Here is a 17,968-nt window from a genome sequence, read left to right on the forward strand (position 1 = left end):
GTGATGTTGATTTTTTTTTGTTTGTAATGTTCGCGATGTGTAATATTTTGTTCGTTGCATTATTATTTATTCTTTATGTTTAACTTTTTGTTCGTAGTAAATAATTATTTGTTAGTGTTGTTAAAATATTTGCTCTCATATGTCAAACAGATGATGACTTGGAATGCAATATCTAAGTCACCTGGTGAGACGAGAAGACCGAGCCGATCCATTAATTAAACCCCGGCTTGTCCTGTCCACACTAACACGAGGTCCATCTGACGTAAGACAGATGGGAGAGTGAATTAACACTCGGGCGTTTAACATGCTTTCACGCTACTTCTGTTAGTTAAGCACAGGGGCATTACACCACGGGCGCTGGGAGGTTGGTTTAAGTCCGCTCACCGGCGGTGACCATAGAATTTCGCGCAGCAGCGAAAGATATCCGAGGTCAAATCCCGAGGCGGCCGGCGGCTGGTGTGCCAGTGCCGGCCACGAGCAAAACCACCAGCCGCCTGCCCGCCCCTGCCGAGAGGAACGAGAGGTTCTCGCGCACGCACGCGAGAGGCCAGGCCGGACAGGCCTCGCCTGCCAACTCGCTCTAGCTAGTCTCGAGCAGCTGGGGCACCTGAGCGGCGACACAAGGAGAGGACAGCCGCCGGCGAGGGGGGACGAAAGGATAGGAGGGGAGCGAGCCGAAGGGGATGGCCCGCGGCGGCGGCGTCCGTCTCCTCGTCCTGCTCCTCCTGGGCCTCGGCGGCAGCAATGGCGGGCGCTGCTCGGGGGCGCGGACGACGCGGCTGCCGGAGCAAGAAGGTGAGGCTCGCGTCAGCACACCCCCTGAGATGAGATTTTTCTCCTCTCCATGCCTTCAGTTTCCAGAGCTCTGCTCTTGTTCTCGGATCTGTCTACCATTAGCACTTTTTTTTCCCTCCGTCCGGGGAAAACTCTGAGAATATCTCGATTGAGCTACGCATACATCGAATCGTACTCCTGGGATAACGCGTGATCTTTTAGCATTTTTTCATTTAAAAAAATCGATTCTGCAATTTCTGTGTCGGCGAATGCTTGTTTTCGTAACCAAGGGGCCAGGCAGGGATATGTGATATATCGGATTCGAATTTTTTTTTAAGAGACTAGCAGTAGGGCACGCAACACCACATCACTGCTAATTAAGATGATCAGATAAGAACTAACACTGAAATTATCTTATCTCCATTTTTTTTCACTTCACAAAGCGCTTGAAGCTTGTGCGCAACTTGGCTTAACTTTTCCATGCTGCGTTTGGTTTGGTGCCGTCACGCCTCTCTCTTCTCACTGGCCGGACTTTGAGCTCCATCAACTTTCTGCTACGCTTGCACTTGAACTTGCGCCACCAAATTGTTTTCTTTTCTTCTTTTTGTGATACAAATTCTCTGCAAATTGTTGCGCAGACATGGTCTGGGCACCAAGAAAAAAAACTTTTTTCTCGTGATCCTTCTTGCAATTCCTACTCCCTCTGATCTGGTACTGGAAAACTACAGTGTTCAGTGATTAGACTAGTCTCTACCACGAACAGGGTGCTGATGCAAAATGTCGTCGTTATTTATTAGGGTCGTTAGCGCAAAACACTAGGGGTGTGTTTAGTTCCGTAAAAAGAGTGTAAAAAGTGGATGCGAAAAGTCACATCAGTCACTGTAGCGTACTGTAGCACGTTTCGTTTGTTTGTGGCAAATATTGTCCTAACATGACCTAACTAGGCTCAAAAGATTCGTCTCGCAACGTACATCAAAACTATGTAATTAGTTTTTTTATTTAACTACATTTAGTACTCCATGCATGAGTCATTTGCTATATTTAATGTTTTGATGTGATGGAGATGTGATGGAAAGTTTGGAGTTTGGGGGGAAGTTTTTGGGAACTAAACACAGCCTAGATCTAATTCACTGTGCATGTCGTCACGTGGGAGGGAGCGATCGTCAAGATTAGGCCAGTTCCCCACTTGCCGAGCGAGCCAACTAAACAAACCCTATCAGGGGAGACAATTCTCGCCTTTGGTTTTTGACTACGGTCGTCGGCGTTCGCCTTCGAGGGTCCAACCCCGCGCGCCGTGGGGCACGACGAAGGCTGCTGGCAGCTGCCGGGCGCGGGGGGCCGACTTGCTCTGGCCTCTGGTCCAATGGGTGGTGTGGTGCCCGCCAAGTGTTTGACAAAATGGCTGAGTCGCTTGCCGGGCGCTTGCGTTGGTGCTCAGAGCTGGCAAGATGCGCTGGTGTCGGTAATGCACTGCTCAAGTGAAGTGATGGCCGTGAGCTCTGTTGCCTGTAGCATGCTGCTCAACTTAGCCATATTTTAGGTTGGCCGTGACAGTGGTTTCGCAGTGCTTCTACTGCCTACAAATGTTGGACCATGGCAGCTGATTGCATTCTTACTGAAGGTTGTGCGATGTTCAGATGGTGTGCCTGCCTGTATCATCTTAATGCAGGGACGCTTCTTGTTTCCCTTGTTACTCTGGCACCTTTTTTTTTTTTAATTCTTTTGCTTCCTAGGGCAGCAGAATGAAATACTTTTTTTTGCTAATAATCCAACATTTTGTACATACTAACTATTTCGCTGAAATTTTGATTGTCTTTGCCTTTCCAGTTGAAGCACTCAAAGGTATAGCGACCAAGCTTAACAAGACGGATTGGGATTTCAGTGTGGATCCATGTAGCGCATCAGGAAATTGGGCCAACTCCACAGGATTTATTATCAGTAATGTGACATGTGATTGTTCATTCAAGAACAATACAGAGTGTCATATTATCAGATTGTAAGACATGCTCCATTATTCTGCTATTTTCTTTACTCTGAAATGGTGCTCACAAAGAATCCTTGAGTATAGTTCCATTGTCTTTCATTTTAAGTTCAATGCTATTGAATTATAGGGAGCTTATGCGGCAGAATCTTAGTGGAGTTCTACCGGATGAAGTTGTCAACCTTACTTATCTGCGTTATCTGTAAGTTCATCAAGCTACCTGAGATTCAGCATATTTGCTGTGAACCAGGACAACATAGTTTGCATTCCTTGCAGTGACTTGTCGCGCAACTTCATTCAAGGACCCATTCCAGCATCATGGGGTGACCTACCTGTTTACAATCTGTATGTCTTGCACTGCCACCATCATTTTGTCAGACGTATGCATGTCGGTGTGTGTCCTTTGTTCAGCATTCTGGCGAAAATACAGGTCACTCCAGGGAAATCGTATATCTGGAACATTACCTAAGGAACTTGGACGCATGCCCATGTTGAAATCTATGTGAGTTGTATCTCTGCTCCTGTTGCAAGTACCTGCAACTTGCCGGAGGTAAAACTGAAAGATGAGAGAAGGGGTAACCTTTAACCAATTTCCGCAGACAGTTAGAAGGCAATCAGATCGAGGGTCCAATTCCACCAGAGCTGGGTAACATCAGCACTTTGCAGAGATTGTAAACCCTTGTTCTCAACCATCATCTTGTACCAAATCCTTTATTTTAATCCCTTGCTAGATCTTCATCAAAGGATTTTTTTTTATCATTGTTGTTTATCTGTGGTGACTTAAGAGAAGGTACCTCGAATTGAATTAACAGCCTTTAAATATTAAGAAAATCTGCAGCAATTTTGGATCTTGGCATGACATGGATTTGTTACTTTAACAAACCATATGTTAGTAGCATCAATGCATCATTTATATGTAAATGTTGTGTTATAGTTTTTACGTCAGTTAGCATAAACAAACTGTAAGGACGTGCATAAGTAAAATTATACTCTTATATTTTCTCTTCTATTAACAGGCTGATAAATTATATGGATCCCAAATGTCATGAGTGCATCTTCAAATGAAATTTATTTATTTCTTTAGCACTAATTATCTTGCAAAGTTTCTGGAATCATTTCTCATTTTTCTCTTACAGTTTCATTTCTGCAAATATCATCACAGGAGAGTTGCCCTCAACCTTTTCCAGGCTGACAAATATGACAGATTTGTATGTCCCATTCATATTCACCATGTGTAAAGTTCTTGCTTCCCCAGAAAGTTCTAACTTTCTGTTTGAATAATTGTAGCCGTATTGATGGGAACAGTATCTCAGGGAAAATACCTAGCTTCATAAAGAACTGGCAGAGTGTCAACAGAATGTTAGTACACTCTGATATCAAACATCTTATGACCTTCAGTTGAAGTGAATCAGAAAGACCTTCATTTACTCAGATTTCCATATTAACCTTGTATCTTCATTTTCCAGCGATATGCAGGGTACATCGATGAGTGGACCTATTCCTCCAGAAATTTCCTTGTTGAAGAACTTGACAGAACTGTATGATACATTTCACATGCTGCATTGTGGTTTTATTACATTTTTTTATCTTGTATTGGAGTTTGGTACTTAAAGAGGACTGTGATTGACCAAAGGTAATGCATCATCAGGAGGGTGACTGATTTGAGTGGACCAAACATGAAATTTCCTCCCTTACAAAATGCACTGCACCTTACGGAAGTGTGAGTTTATGTTTCTGTGATTTTAACCAGGCCACCCTGTAATCCTTTCCACTATAATACTGAATTTCCTTTATGTTCCAGGGTCCTACGAAATTGCTCCATATATGGTGAAATACCTTATTACCTTGGACAGATGCTGTACCTGAAAGTCTTGTAAGTAATATGCTTTGACTAGTCATTTTAAGAGTACAGTTTCTCTTCATTTAATTTTGCCATTTGCAATGTCCAATCATCAATAGGGCTATAATAAAAAAGAAAAAAAAGATATATGGAGTGCATGTACTAATTCTAGGGATGGCTAGTAGTGCTCATCCAAACCCATTGCCTATTATTCCATACACATTTTATTTTTCTGCGATTGTACCTTTATCATCAGTAAGCCTTTGATGCACATGGTCACGGAAATCCCTGATCACATAATTACTACGAACTGTATTAATTTCAGGGATATAAGCTTCAACAAGTTGACTGGTCAAGTTCCAGTAAATTTTGGAGGAATGGTGGCACTACAATATTTGTGAGATATGCGTTCTGTGAGATTATTGTTTTAAGTTCCCAATTTTTTTGTGATGCGCAAATAGCTTTCTATCAAGAGTTATCTTTCACCTGTAATTATATAATAGAACCTCATTTATTTTTTATAAAAAACTTAGGTACCTGACTGAGAATATACTGACTGGAGATTTTCCTTCATGGATGTTGAAAAACAAAGCAAGCAATAAAGTAAACATGTGCGTATTCTCCAACTTAGTACTTCTGTATGGACTGACTATTTTCATTCATACATTTCTGTACAGACCAATTAATAACTTCTTAAAGAATGAAATCATTCAAAATTTTGTTTCATCCTCTCAATTTATTGTTCCATGACAACGGTTAATGCTCTGCAGGGATATATCATATAATAACTTCACAGGCAACCCTCCATCTGAGTGTCAGCAAGTGAACCTGTAAGTAAATTTCAAAGATCTTCACCTACAATAAACTTAGTTTTTCATGGTATTCACATGCCTTGCATGCTGTAATTGCAGAAATATGGTGTCAAGCTTTTCATCTTCAAATGACAATTCGTAAGATCGTACAAAAATAGTTCAAGACAATATTTTCTACTGTTAAGAGTCCATGAAAGAAAATAGCTATAATTGACAATTATTTTGCTTTTGCAAGGTTGCAACCGTGTTTAAGAAAGAGACTTCCTTGCACAACCAGACCACGTTGTAAGTTTATTTACATACAACAGAGTTACTAACAGTCAGTATTTTGAGAACTGAGTGCTGAATATTTCATTTAAATATATTCAGATTCCTCTCTGTTCATCAACTGTGGAGGCAAAAGTGTTTCAGTCAATGGGAATACCTATGAGGATGATTCGTCCCAAATAGGAACATCAACTTTTATTTTATCTGATGATAAGAAATGGGCATATAGTAGTACTGGTGATTTTGTGGGTAATGAGAATGGTGATTACATTGCTAGAAACACATCGAAACTGACCCTGGCTTATCCCGAGCTATATACTGAAGCTCGTCTCTCACCTCTGTCATTGAAATACTATGGCCTTTGCATGGAGAATGCTGAATATATGGTGAAGCTTCATTTTGCTGAGATTGTATTCACAGACGATCATACTTATTCCAGCAACGGCAAGCGTGTTTTTGATGTCTTCATCCAGGTAAAGTGTCTCTTCCTTTTGCTGTTTCCAACCTATCACAATCAGGCTGGCATCTTGGTTTTCATTGTACCACTTTTCTAGTTTGTCACACTTGCCTCTGGTCAGTTAAATCTTGCAAATACAAGCAATTTGTCAATGACTGGCGATTATAATCTGAAAACAGTTTGTGTACTACAAACCTACTGATAAAGTTATGATGTTGTGAACATCAGAAGTTGGATATGAGATTACAAGAACATGTCAAAGTGTTTATTAGTTTGAGCAGCTTAGTTTTTGTTGGCTTAACTTATTGCTGTAACAGCTACTCCTGAACTGTTTGTATCACTGCCTGACTTTACAATCTTCTAATGAATTTATTTGATCCTAATTCCTACTTGACAAAGTTTGCAGAGTACAAAACAGATCCTTTGTTTTCTAATGCATTGTTACCTGAACTTTGCGATAACTTTTCAGGGTTCTAAAGTTCTGGAGGATTTCAACATCGAAGATGAGGCTGGCGGCCCTCATCGTGAGATCACCAGAATTTTTACCACCAACATTACAGACAACACGCTGGAAATTCACTTCTACTGGGGAGGCAAAGGCACTACAGCAATACCTTATCGCGGCGTGTATGGTCCGCTGATCTCAGCCATATCAGTGACTCAGAGTGAGTACTTCACACCACCATATTTATTGGCACTTCTTGGGCTCCATTTGCAAAAAATAAAGAGAAGAAGGAAAAAAACGTTGTTCAGAACCATATCTTCTTATATGGTTGGGAATTTGCTAACTTGGTGTCGGTACAGCAGGCAGGAACCACCATGAACTCCCTACTGGAGTGGTGATTGCCATTGTGATTGGCGCGGCATCTTTCGCTATCACACTTCTGCTGATAGCTTTCTACTTCAAAGTCTTCTCAAGGAAGAACACGAAAGGAAACGGTAAGTTCATCTCTTATTCTAAGCCACCATCATTCACATCCTATGTCATGCTTCCTGCCTTTGTTTTAGTTTTGTTATTTCTGTAGTATAGCGAGTGTGTTTATTTTTACCTTTTCTTTCGAAACAAATTGGCTTGAGCAGCTCAAACCAGGAATATAGCATAGCCTAGAGTTCGTTTTCTTTTACCGGATAGCCTTGTTGATTCTACACGAATACATGACCTTTGTACGAGTTTGTCATTTTTCTGTTATATTGTGCAATTTTTGTGTATGTCATCTTTTCTATTGGACAGGGATTTCTTTGCATGTTTCACCCCACCTTCCATTGCACTTGGTAATGTTACACCAAATTCGCTTTTGCCTCGGGAAGTAAAAACCCTAACCCCTTGATCCATGGATCCTTGCCACCGGTAAGAATCCAATCGCAGCTTTCTTCCTATCCAAGCGCCGCCGCCATCGTAGAGACACCCTCGCCACCCTCTCTACTTCCAATCCTGATCTGTTTTCATGTCGGAAAAATGTTTGTTATGCGCACAAATCATACATTCATACTGTTAGAGTATATTAGAGATATCTCTATATTAGGTAGATTATGATTGTATTCGTATCCTACCATATCTGTAGGAGAGGCTCATTGCCCTCCAAGTCATGTACCACTATATATTCAGCCCCAAAGCTCAAGCTAATACAATTAATCATCCACCAATTCTATTATTCTACATGGTATCACGAGTTTGGGTTCTAACCCTGGGCCTCAAACCCTAGTTTTCCGCTGCTCGCGCCGCCGGCGCCCCTCCTCTCCCACCGCCGGCGCTCCTGACCATAACGACGCGCATCCAGTGCGCCCCCGCGACGATTCGCTAGCGCCCCCCCGGGGAGATGCCGATCTCCGGGGGGGGCGCCCTTCACCACTTCTTGGCGGATCCCTCGATCTGCCGTTCCTCTAGGTGTCGCGGCAGATCGATCTGATCCGCCGCCGTCGTCGTCAAGCAGCAGCGAATCATGAGGAACTCACCGGGTGTCGTCGTCCCTCCTCTGCTTCACATCGCCGGACAAGGCTTCTCTGGCCGTGGCGGTGGCCTTCCTCTGCTCCACGCCGTGGTCGCCGTCCTAGCGGCCGGCCGGCACCCCTCTATAGCCGACGCGCCGCCACCACAGCCTCTCCCTTGTCTGCCGACCTCTCCGCGGCCCCGCCCCTCGCCGCCGTCTTCGTCGCTGCCATCCGCCACTGAGCTCGCGGAAGGGCGCCGGGCGCCCCCGCCCTGCCTGCTTCCGCTCCGCTCTGCCCCCGCCGCCGACCCGTCACGGTCGTCGGGCGGGTCGACCCCGGCGCTATTTTTGCCTCCTGCCGGACCGTCCCTCTCTCTCCCTCCGGCTCTGTTTCTCTCTGGTTGTGGGCCTTTGGCTTTGACTGTAGAGGAAGAGAAGGAAAGAGATTGAAGGTGTCTGTGCCAGGCACACCCGGAGGATCTCCACGAGATGCTGTTGCTGTATCTTTTTTTTATAGCTTTTTCCCGATTCGCTATTGGGATTGAGTCGTCCACCGCCTGTCGACCTCGCGCCTCTACTTCGACGTCGGCCTCGACTACGACTGTGTGGCATGGCAAGATGGACGGCGCCCTAGGGGACGCCAGTCTGCACTGCCCACCTTGCCGCTTCGTCCGCGCGTCATCCTCCGCCGGCTCATCATCGCCTCCACCGATCGGGACGCCTCCGCCAGCTTTGCTCATCGTCGTCTCGCCTCACGCATACTCGGCCTGATCAACCGACGTGTGTGATCCACCTGGCTCCCGTGACGTTCGTCCTCGTACTACGCGCCTCTTCCCCAAGTATGGAGGACTGTTGCTGCATCGCCTCTTCGGGTAGCAGCGACGCCACCCGTGGTCTCCTTCGCCATTGCATCCTCACCGCCGCCGACCACGTCCACGACCTCGTTGTCGACCAGATGTCGCTGCGCCCTGTGCATGGTCTTCGTCAAGCTGTTCGAGTTCTTCGCCGACTTCTACGACCGCCGCCGCCGCGACCACTACTGTGGCAGAATCGCCTAAATTATCCCGGCTCAAGTGCGTAAACCATCACCATAAAGGCAACATTAGCTTAAACGCATTTCAAACGGAACAATTTTTGGTCTGTCGGGTAACGTCCCGATACAACCACCGATTCTCGGATCGAACAAGCATACCCCGCACGAAGGCGAGTCCAGAGATATTACAATCACAATTTTACAACACAGGCATAATAAAGATTACAAACCAGTTCAAAAGATAATTACAAAACCAACTTAAGTAAAACAGTTATACAAAACATAAGGGTAAGTTCAGAGTTTAAAACAGCGGAAGATAAAACACGACGGCTACAACACGTCGCAAAAAGGATACCAGGCTAGCCCAAGCATGGTATCACTCGTCATAGTCATTGCCGGCCGAAGACGTATCCCACTCTACGGACCAGCCAGGAGGCAACGAGCAAGGATAGGATAAGCTAGCGATCTGATCCTCAAAACTCATACCTGAAAAAGGGTTTCAATAGCAAGGCTGAGTATTCTAATACTCAGCAAGACTTAACCGACAACGGGTATAAGTAGCCCACCTTAGCTAGACTATGCAAGGCTTTGTAAGGCTCTGGTTTTTCTTTGCTGAAAAGCAATAAAGAGTAGGTCCTTACTTTCAAGTTTTAGCTTCAAGATTCTAGTTGATTAACCATTCTATGTAAGCATCTACTAACCAAACATGGTGGAACTTCTAAGCAAACATCAAGATTAATAAGAATATTGTTGCTCTTATTACTCTGTGTGGCAAAGAGATCAAGCAGTCTCATTTCATCGTGAGAGGCGGACGATTCTGAATCGAAATTCAACCTTGCAAGGGTAACCTAGCACACACGTCTGGAATATCGTCGGGTCATTCCCAAACAACCGTTAACCTTTCTTTCCGGCTTGTGGATAGTGCCACTCTCCCCGACTACAGGGCTCCAAGGCCGAACCTTGTCCCTAGAAATCGTAGTGTTGCGCAACATATAATAAAACCTATCCCTACTGAGAGAGTGGGAGGTATATCCACTCCCCGGTCCAATCGGCTACTAGGCTTGCCGCGTACCATATTTACGGCATGTGACTAGTACTTTCAAAAACTTAACCAGCACTACCACACACCGTGACCTTAGCAAGTTCATCAACACAGACGGGGTCTCACATAGGACATGATATCGAACACAACCCCGTCCGTCGTCCTTATATTGATAACAGAAAGTAAACAAGCAATTCCTATAAAGCTCGCGAGTGACAGGCAATCACTCGACTTTTACCGTTCCTATAAGCTTAGCAGATAGTCGAACTCAGGTCTAGTGTTCAGTACATAGGTTCCTAGGATCATGCATCTAGGGTTTCAATTCAAATCCTAAGAACTGTAAATGCACAAGTAAGTAATAACAGTAAATGATAATAATTTAAAATATGGGTTATGTCCGGGGCTTGCCTTCTCGGTAGTTGCTAACTATTTCAGCGCTAGGCTCTTCCGAACTTTGGTTCGGGGCTTCAGTTAGTTCCGCAGTGTTCACTTGAGCTTCGAGATCACCTCCGTCAGACTCCAGAATCAACTCGTACGTCCCGTCCGACAAAGTAGTCGTATCTATATGTAATGCAAGAACAACATTACAACCACACATGGGCAATCGTTTATAGAGTAGTTAAATAACAAATTTAACTACACAAGGCATCATGATCAACAGCACAAAAGAAGTTAACTAACTTTATTAACAAGTGGGGGTTGATTCCCATAGCACTTAACTCAAGGTTTGCTAAATAAATAAACAACTTAGATCACAAATAGCAATAAATCTAGCAAAAATTACCCTAAACAGAACATGAACAGACTAAGCTACCCTACAAAAATCATGCCAAGACATGTAGCCATTTAATCACAATAAAACATTTATGCAGGCAACACCTAGTACAAGCTTGAATTATACAGATCAAAATAGATCACAACAGAAGCTCAAAATTTAACAGGAGATCTACACAGGGATGATCTATCTACTGTGAATTTTTCATGATTTTGTCTATACCGAAATAAATCTGAGAAAATAAATAAAACAGACAACAGATTAGCAAGATTTATTTTTAGCCCCTGATCTAGCCATGAACTAAGGCTCAAACCTCCTGGACAAGCTAATATACTCCAGAAGATCACTCAGGAATATTTTCACGATTTATTAAGAACAGAAACTATTTACCATGAATAAAGTATACTAAACAAGGATTAAATCAAATAAAAAGCTACAACAAAGAACTGATCATGAAATTTTTATAGCAAAGCTAGTGTAACAAGAGTAAACTACCACCAAAATTTCAGAGCAATACAAGCTTTCAAGCATCAGATAAGAAAAAGATTAAAGAACAAGTATTTATATACCTAGTAACACAAAACAAAATCTACAGCAAAAACTTGCAACTAAAGCCTAACATATTCTGGTTCTACTGCATAGAGCTCTTCAAGAGGATTCCAAAACATTAAGATTTGCTATTTTACGAATTTCGTACGAATTGATATTGAATTTCAAAGTTCACTGAAAAACATTACAAAGCAGTCCTTAGTGGCACTATTCAAATGAGTCATAGTCTATTCACATAACCCCCTGGCCTTTCTCTAATTCTAACAAACAAGTCCCCGGCCGAGTCAGAGCAGGGGGCGGTGGTTTGACCGGCCAAAACCGGCGACGGCGATCGCCGGCGGCGAGGGTGGGGTTGGGGAAAACGGAGAGCAGGCCAGGGCGGACCTCCTGGTGTACTTAGCGCGTCGGGAGAGGGTTGGAGGAGGGCGGTCGGCGATGGACGGCGGCCTGCGGGCTCGGAGCTCGGCGGCGGGATGGCTCTGGTGAGGTTTGGGCGAGGGGAAAAGGCCTGGGAGCTGCGCGAGGTCGAGGCGGTGCTAATGGTGGGGGATGTAGGGGTGGAGCGGGTCTGGGTTGGCGGCTCCGCGGTGGGGTGGAGCTCGCCGGGGTTCAAGTGGGGCGGCGGCGGCGTTCTGCGGCGTGGGAGCGAGGGGAGAGGAAATGGACGAGCGAAATCGACCTCTGGGGTTTAAGTAGTGCTTAAGCGCTCGCTAGAAGAGGGCGGCGTGCTCTGCAGCGGCCGTTCCACGGCGGCGTCGCGGTGGCGGCCGTCGGGGAGATTCTGGGCGCGGCGGGGGTGCGTGGCAAGGGGTGGAGGCTCCAGCGCGAGGCAACAGGAGGGGGAGGAGCTCGCCCGCGACGCGTGGGAGCCAGCGCACGGCGAATTAATGGCCGGGAAGGCCGGGAAGGCGCTCCACGGCGGTGACGGGCGGCGCTGTCGGCGGCGAGAGAGAAAACAGAGCAGAGGGGGGTGGAGGTGGAAGAAAAGGTTCGTTTTGCAATTACCAAAAGTTCCAGGGACCCCACTGTAAAACAACGATAACTTTTAAACCAAAGCTCAAATGAAAAAGTGCCCAACATGAAAGTTGTTCAATTTTTCAAGAGCTACAACTTTGATGTTGTGCAAAAATTTATTTGACCAAAGGATAGAGAGCTAAATTTGAAAACACAAGAGGGATTTTAAATTCTAGGAATTTTGTCTTTTTCAAAGCAAAATCACTTCAAATGTAGACTTACAAGCAAAATGACTACCATGCATTAAATGCACTGAAATTTTGCACAAACACCCTCCACTAAAACTATAATTACACAACCTATTCAACACAACTGCAAAAAGGACCTTGCATAAAATTATAATTACACATATAACCTTTCATAATTACAAAAAGATACTTTTTACGCATTTCAAGCACAAGATGCATAGCCACAAACACAATTACTGTGCAGACACCTATTTAATTACTGTGTAAACACCCGGGGTGTTACAACTACGCCAAGCTAGCTGGCCTTTTGGGCTAGTGCTTGGTTGCCCTATCTCCACGCTTCGTCCAGTACGACCTCGTCGCCACCACCACCGTCTCAACTTCGCCTACTTCGTCTACTCCGACAACTGCAGGCTAATTCGGCTTCTTCTCCGTCGCCGGCCTGCACCGCAACTGTCGTCGAGACCTCTGCTGGTCCCCTACATTCTGCGACTTGGTTGGGCGCTCTCCCTTGTACGTCCGGTATTGGCAACACTGGCGCGTGCCTTCGTCCCTGACGTGCTACTGGGTCTGGCAAACCCAGTACTCGCCTCGGCCTTGGCGGTTTGACGGCGTCATCTTCGCTTCGTCCTTGACGCATCACCGTCTTCATCTTCGGTGCATCCGCGGCATCACTGTTTGGCGCCCCCTTGCGCGCTAGCGGTTTCATGTGCGGCTACCTCTGTATCGGCTAACTCGATAGCTACATTGACCACGGCTACCCTACGCACGGCATCCTCGACCATGGCTATTCACCCTCCAGCTCGGCTACCTCGACATCGGCACAAAGGGCTACCATTTGCTTGAGCAACCTTGTGGGTTTCCACTCCAGCCACAGCATCTGCGGCGCACTGACCGTTGTGACTGCGGGGGGATGTCAGCTCGTCGACTTCTCTCCAGTCTCACCGTCTGCAATGCTCCCGTTGTGACTGTGGGGGGATGTTAGAGTATATTAGGGATATCTCTATATTAGGTAGATTTGGATTGTATCCGTATCCTACTATATTTGTAGGAGAGGCTCCTTGCCCTACAAGTCATGTACCCCTATATATTCAGCCCCAAGGCTCAAGCTAATACAATCAATCATCCACCAATTCTATTATTCTACACATACCAAAAAACACTGTTGACTCTTCACTGGGTAATGATTGAAGATCACATTGTCCTTTTGTCTTGCAGTTTTAATATTAGTGCTTTGTGTCTGTTGAGCTCATGCTTTTAGGTATGAGTATTTGCCGTGCACTGAAACTCCAATATTCCCTCTTATTTTGCATTTAGAACATGTATGATGTTCCTAACACGGTTGGATGTTCAGTGTAATATGGTTGTTTCCTGTCTGATTGTACCACGCTGTATTTCTTTCTAAACAAAGGACAGTCTTGTCTTTGTTATTGTGAGGTAGGGAAGACCTCACATTTACATAGTGGACTAAGCTCCTTGTTCAACTTGTTTGACGGCTGTTTGTCTATCTTAATTTTAAGCTTGTTAGGCTCATAAAGCTTAGCTATGGTTGAAAATAACTTGTTTCATGTTTCTAAGGTACTTTTTCTGTGCTATGTGCAATGATTTAGCAAATTTAAATTTGGCAAAATTAATATTGTTTTCGTCAGGTATTTTAAATTTTAAACCACTTCTGTATTTATACCATCAGCATTCATATTGTACTGCCATGTGTCATCACAGGTAGACATTCCTTTTACCAAGGAAGGAAAACTAATACTTCAGAGCTTCAAACAAGGGCACAGTATTTCTTTAGCCTGAAAGAGATTGAATCTGCAACAGAACATTTTGACCCTGCAAATAAAATAGGAGAAGGTGGCTTTGGACCTGTTTACAAGGTAAAAGCTATGAATTTTAATATAACGTCCCTTCTGGTGGCATGGAAAAAATAGTGTACTTTGTTACCTTGCCCACTTCCACGTAAACTGCATGATTTTTCCACAGCAGGGATCACGCCCAAATTTCATTACTTCTGAAGCAACGAAATAAACTGCATGATAATATATATCTCTTTTTAGTCGCTGAGTACTAAAACATATCGCGAAGTACTAATCCTTTTTCCTGATCATGTATCGTGTTTGTAGTTTTTGTGAAATTAGAAAACCAAAGCAATGCCTTTTTTCATGACATTAGATGCTAATCTTTTTTTTTTCAAAGAAAGGATGGTCTGAACTGTTTTCAAGGTAACCATCTCAACACAACATACTCATGGGGTTAAGATAACAATGAACATATCTGGAAATAATCATCAAGAGAGACAAGCTCATTCATAGCTGCGAAACAAGGAGTTTGATTTAGCACGTTTTGTTTCCTCTTCTTTGGTGAACATCTATGGAGTTGTTCAGAGTTATCTGGAAATAAATGGTACACTAATCTCTTGTCTTCAGGGAACACTGCCAGATGGAACTATAGTTGCAGTAAAAAAACTGTCTTCAAAGTCAAGCCAAGGAAATCGTGAGTTTTTAAACGAGATTGGAATAATATCGGCTCTAAGGCATCCAAACCTTGTGAGGCTCTTTGGTTGTTGTATTGATGGGGATCAGCTTCTGCTGATATATGAATTCTTGGAAAATAACAGTGTTGGTCGTGCGCTTTTTGGTAAGCCATTATAAATTCTGGTAGTGAATTTGTCTTACAGTAGTAAAACCCTAATAGCTAGTAAGTGCATGCTGTTCTAATAATAAGACATTTCTTAGGTCGCACAGAGCATCAGTTGAAATTAGATTGGACAACAAGGTACAACATCTGCCTTGGAACTGCGAAAGGCCTGGCCTATCTCCATGAAGAATCTACATTAAAAATCGTCCACAGAGATATTAAACCATCAAATATTCTTCTTGATGAAAAGCTGCAGCCAAAAATATCGGATTTTGGCTTGGCTAAACTGAATGATGACTGTGGCCGCGTGAGCACTCGGATTGCTGGAACTGTGTAAGCTGATTCTCTAGTGCTTCGTTGTTCTTTAATTTTCTAGTGCAATAAAATTTCTTAACCTTTTTGAAAAGATCTCTATGGTTGCTGTCTCTGTTTATGATACTCTATCCGTCCACAGACATTGTCCTAGACTCCTAGTTCTAACTATCTTAAGTTTGACCCATTTTATAGAGAAGAATATTAGCACCTACCACATGAAAGAAGTAAACTATGCAATTATATTTCATAATGGATCTAATGGTGCTCATTTGATATCGCAAGTATTATTGTTCTTTTCTATAAACTTGGTCAAACTTAGAATATTTTGACTTAGGACAAACTCGGAATTCCTTATATTTGTGGAGGTAGGGTGTAGGATTTTACATACTTACGTGTGAAGTCTATGCCTATCTGATGCTATTTTTGGTGGTGGTTCTTGTTGTGTCAGTGGTTATATGGCACCTGAATATGCCACAAGAGGATGCTTGACACGCAAAGCAGATGTCTACAGCTATGGAGTGGTGGCACTAGAGATTGTTAGTGGCATGAGCAATATAAATAGCATGTCTAATGAAGAATATCTGCATCTTCTTGATTGGGTATGACATTGATCTGCTGTTTTTTCTCATCTTTTAGGACTCAACTTCACAATTAACACATCAAAGTTTAATTTAATCTTACTTGACAAAGTTATTTAGAACTCCGTCTTCTGTTAAGCTGCTGTTAAACTTGCACAGCTTTTGTTCATAGTTCAGCTGATTGTGTGTTCAAGTAGTTGCTTTACTAAAGTTTGTTTTCACCAACCTCAGGCCGAAAGGTTGAAGCAGCAAGGGAAGTTGCTAGAATTGGTGGACCAGCGTCTCGGTTCTGATTACTTGCAAGAACAGGCGCTGAGGCTGCTGAACATAGCTCTCCTTTGTACAAAAACGTCACCAACTCAGCGGCCAAGAATGTCTTCAGTGGTGAAGATGCTTTGTGGTCAGATCCCCATCGAGGTTGTACCTGATGACGACAATCTAAGTGAGGACTTGCGACTCGACATTGCCCGATCCCAATGCTCCATGAATGACAGCAAAACGGATTGGTCCCAGATGCCATCCCAATGCTCCATGAATGACAGCAAAACAGATTGGTCCCAGATGCCATCAAGCAATCCTTCGATCTTGCTCCACACCAGCAAGGACAGTGGCTACCTCCCATCTTCGAGCTCCTCTTCTCTGAAGCTGTGAGCTGTGTTGTTAGCAGTTGCTAGGCTGCAATGGTGTTGGCAATTTTTTTGGCCCAATGCTGCCGTTGTAAAGAGCAAACATTCGATTCGATGCTTTCAGCAAGTGAATGATTCCTACAAATGGTCCAAAGGATCTGACTGAGTTCCGCCAAAACCGAGTACTACAACTTGATGGTATAGAGATCTGAAGACGCGGAATGTGCAATGCAAGCCCTTCACAAGGAAAAATGTATTGAGCATACTGATAGATATCGTGTGAATGTGTGGTCCCCACCATGCATCCAGGCAGGAGCTCGGGTGGAGTAGGCAATCTGTGTGCCCTAGGTCACCTATTTCATATCCAGCAAATGGATTGTACAAATTAACTAATCCGGATGCGCTAATCTGGTAGCAAGAACCATGTTGTTTTCCTAGCATACTGACTAAAGATTTACTTACCATACACCTGTTGCTCCAATTTGTAACTTATAGCGACAGATCATGTTGTCATGTGCCCTCTCTATAATGTATAATCTTATTGCTTTGGCTGCATGAGGGGCGAATGATTAACTTTTTTTTAGGGCAAGACGGGGCGAATGATTAACTGATCAATTATGTCGCCGTTCTCTTTGCAGAATTCCCTCACAGTTCTACGTTGGAAAGAGGCACCGCAGGCCTACAGCTGTGCAATGCAATGTTAGAGAACACAGGTGTGCCATTTTGGCCCTGTTTGCAAAGAAGGGGGTTAGCGTAAACTTGAACTAAATCCTATAATTTCCTAGAGCGACCACCTTGAGAAGATAGCCTCGGGATCCTTTGGTCGACAAACACAGGGGCACAGGGGCTGTTTGGTTTAGAGCCAACGTTCGCCTCGCCACAGCTACAGCTGCCACGGAAACTGGCCAGTGTTTGGTACATGATTCAGTTTTGGCTGCCACAAGATTCTACGGCTCGTTCCTTGGTTAATTTTCGCCACAGGTGTGGCGGCCGTTTCGTCCGCCAAAGGTTCGGCCACGCCACAAGTCTTGTGGCTGATGTTGGCTCTAAACCAAACAGCCCCAAAGAAAACAGGTTCAGTTATCCATTGATTGGCAAGCACAAGTGCACAACACAGCGACACCAAAGAGAACAGGTTCAGCTATCACCAGA

The 17,968-nt window shown here is 44.1% G+C and overlaps 1 protein-coding gene across 3 annotated transcripts; it reads left to right on the forward strand.

Annotated features, from left to right (window-relative positions):
- Positions 1-406: 406 nt before the first annotated feature.
- Positions 407-17,371, forward strand: LOC120695127 (probable LRR receptor-like serine/threonine-protein kinase At1g53430). 3 transcript variants are annotated; one of them, XM_039978443.1, is made up of 24 exons: positions 407-795; positions 2,602-2,770; positions 2,886-2,957; positions 3,032-3,100; positions 3,186-3,257; positions 3,355-3,426; positions 3,892-3,963; positions 4,043-4,114; positions 4,222-4,293; positions 4,404-4,475; positions 4,557-4,628; positions 4,921-4,992; positions 5,129-5,206; positions 5,366-5,425; positions 5,507-5,545; positions 5,643-5,692; positions 5,777-6,147; positions 6,601-6,796; positions 6,939-7,070; positions 14,383-14,537; positions 15,087-15,297; positions 15,396-15,630; positions 16,061-16,211; positions 16,422-17,371. In XM_039978443.1, the coding sequence occupies exons 1-24, from the start codon at positions 684-686 to the stop codon at positions 16,839-16,841; spliced, it is 3,096 nt and encodes a 1,031-aa protein (XP_039834377.1). In that variant the 5' UTR covers positions 407-683; the 3' UTR covers positions 16,842-17,371. The 3 variants fall into 3 exon arrangements, with proteins under 3 accessions (XP_039834377.1, XP_039834371.1, XP_039834385.1); XM_039978437.1 differs by having other exon boundaries at positions 453-795; positions 6,936-7,070; XM_039978451.1 differs by lacking the exon at positions 407-795 and adding an exon at positions 1,935-2,395 and having other exon boundaries at positions 6,936-7,070.
- Positions 17,372-17,968: the final 597 nt, after the last annotated feature.

The sequence above is a fragment of the Panicum virgatum genome, chromosome 1K (genome assembly GCF_016808335.1).
Source record: "Panicum virgatum strain AP13 chromosome 1K, P.virgatum_v5, whole genome shotgun sequence".
Lineage (NCBI taxonomy): Eukaryota > Viridiplantae > Streptophyta > Magnoliopsida > Poales > Poaceae > Panicum > Panicum virgatum.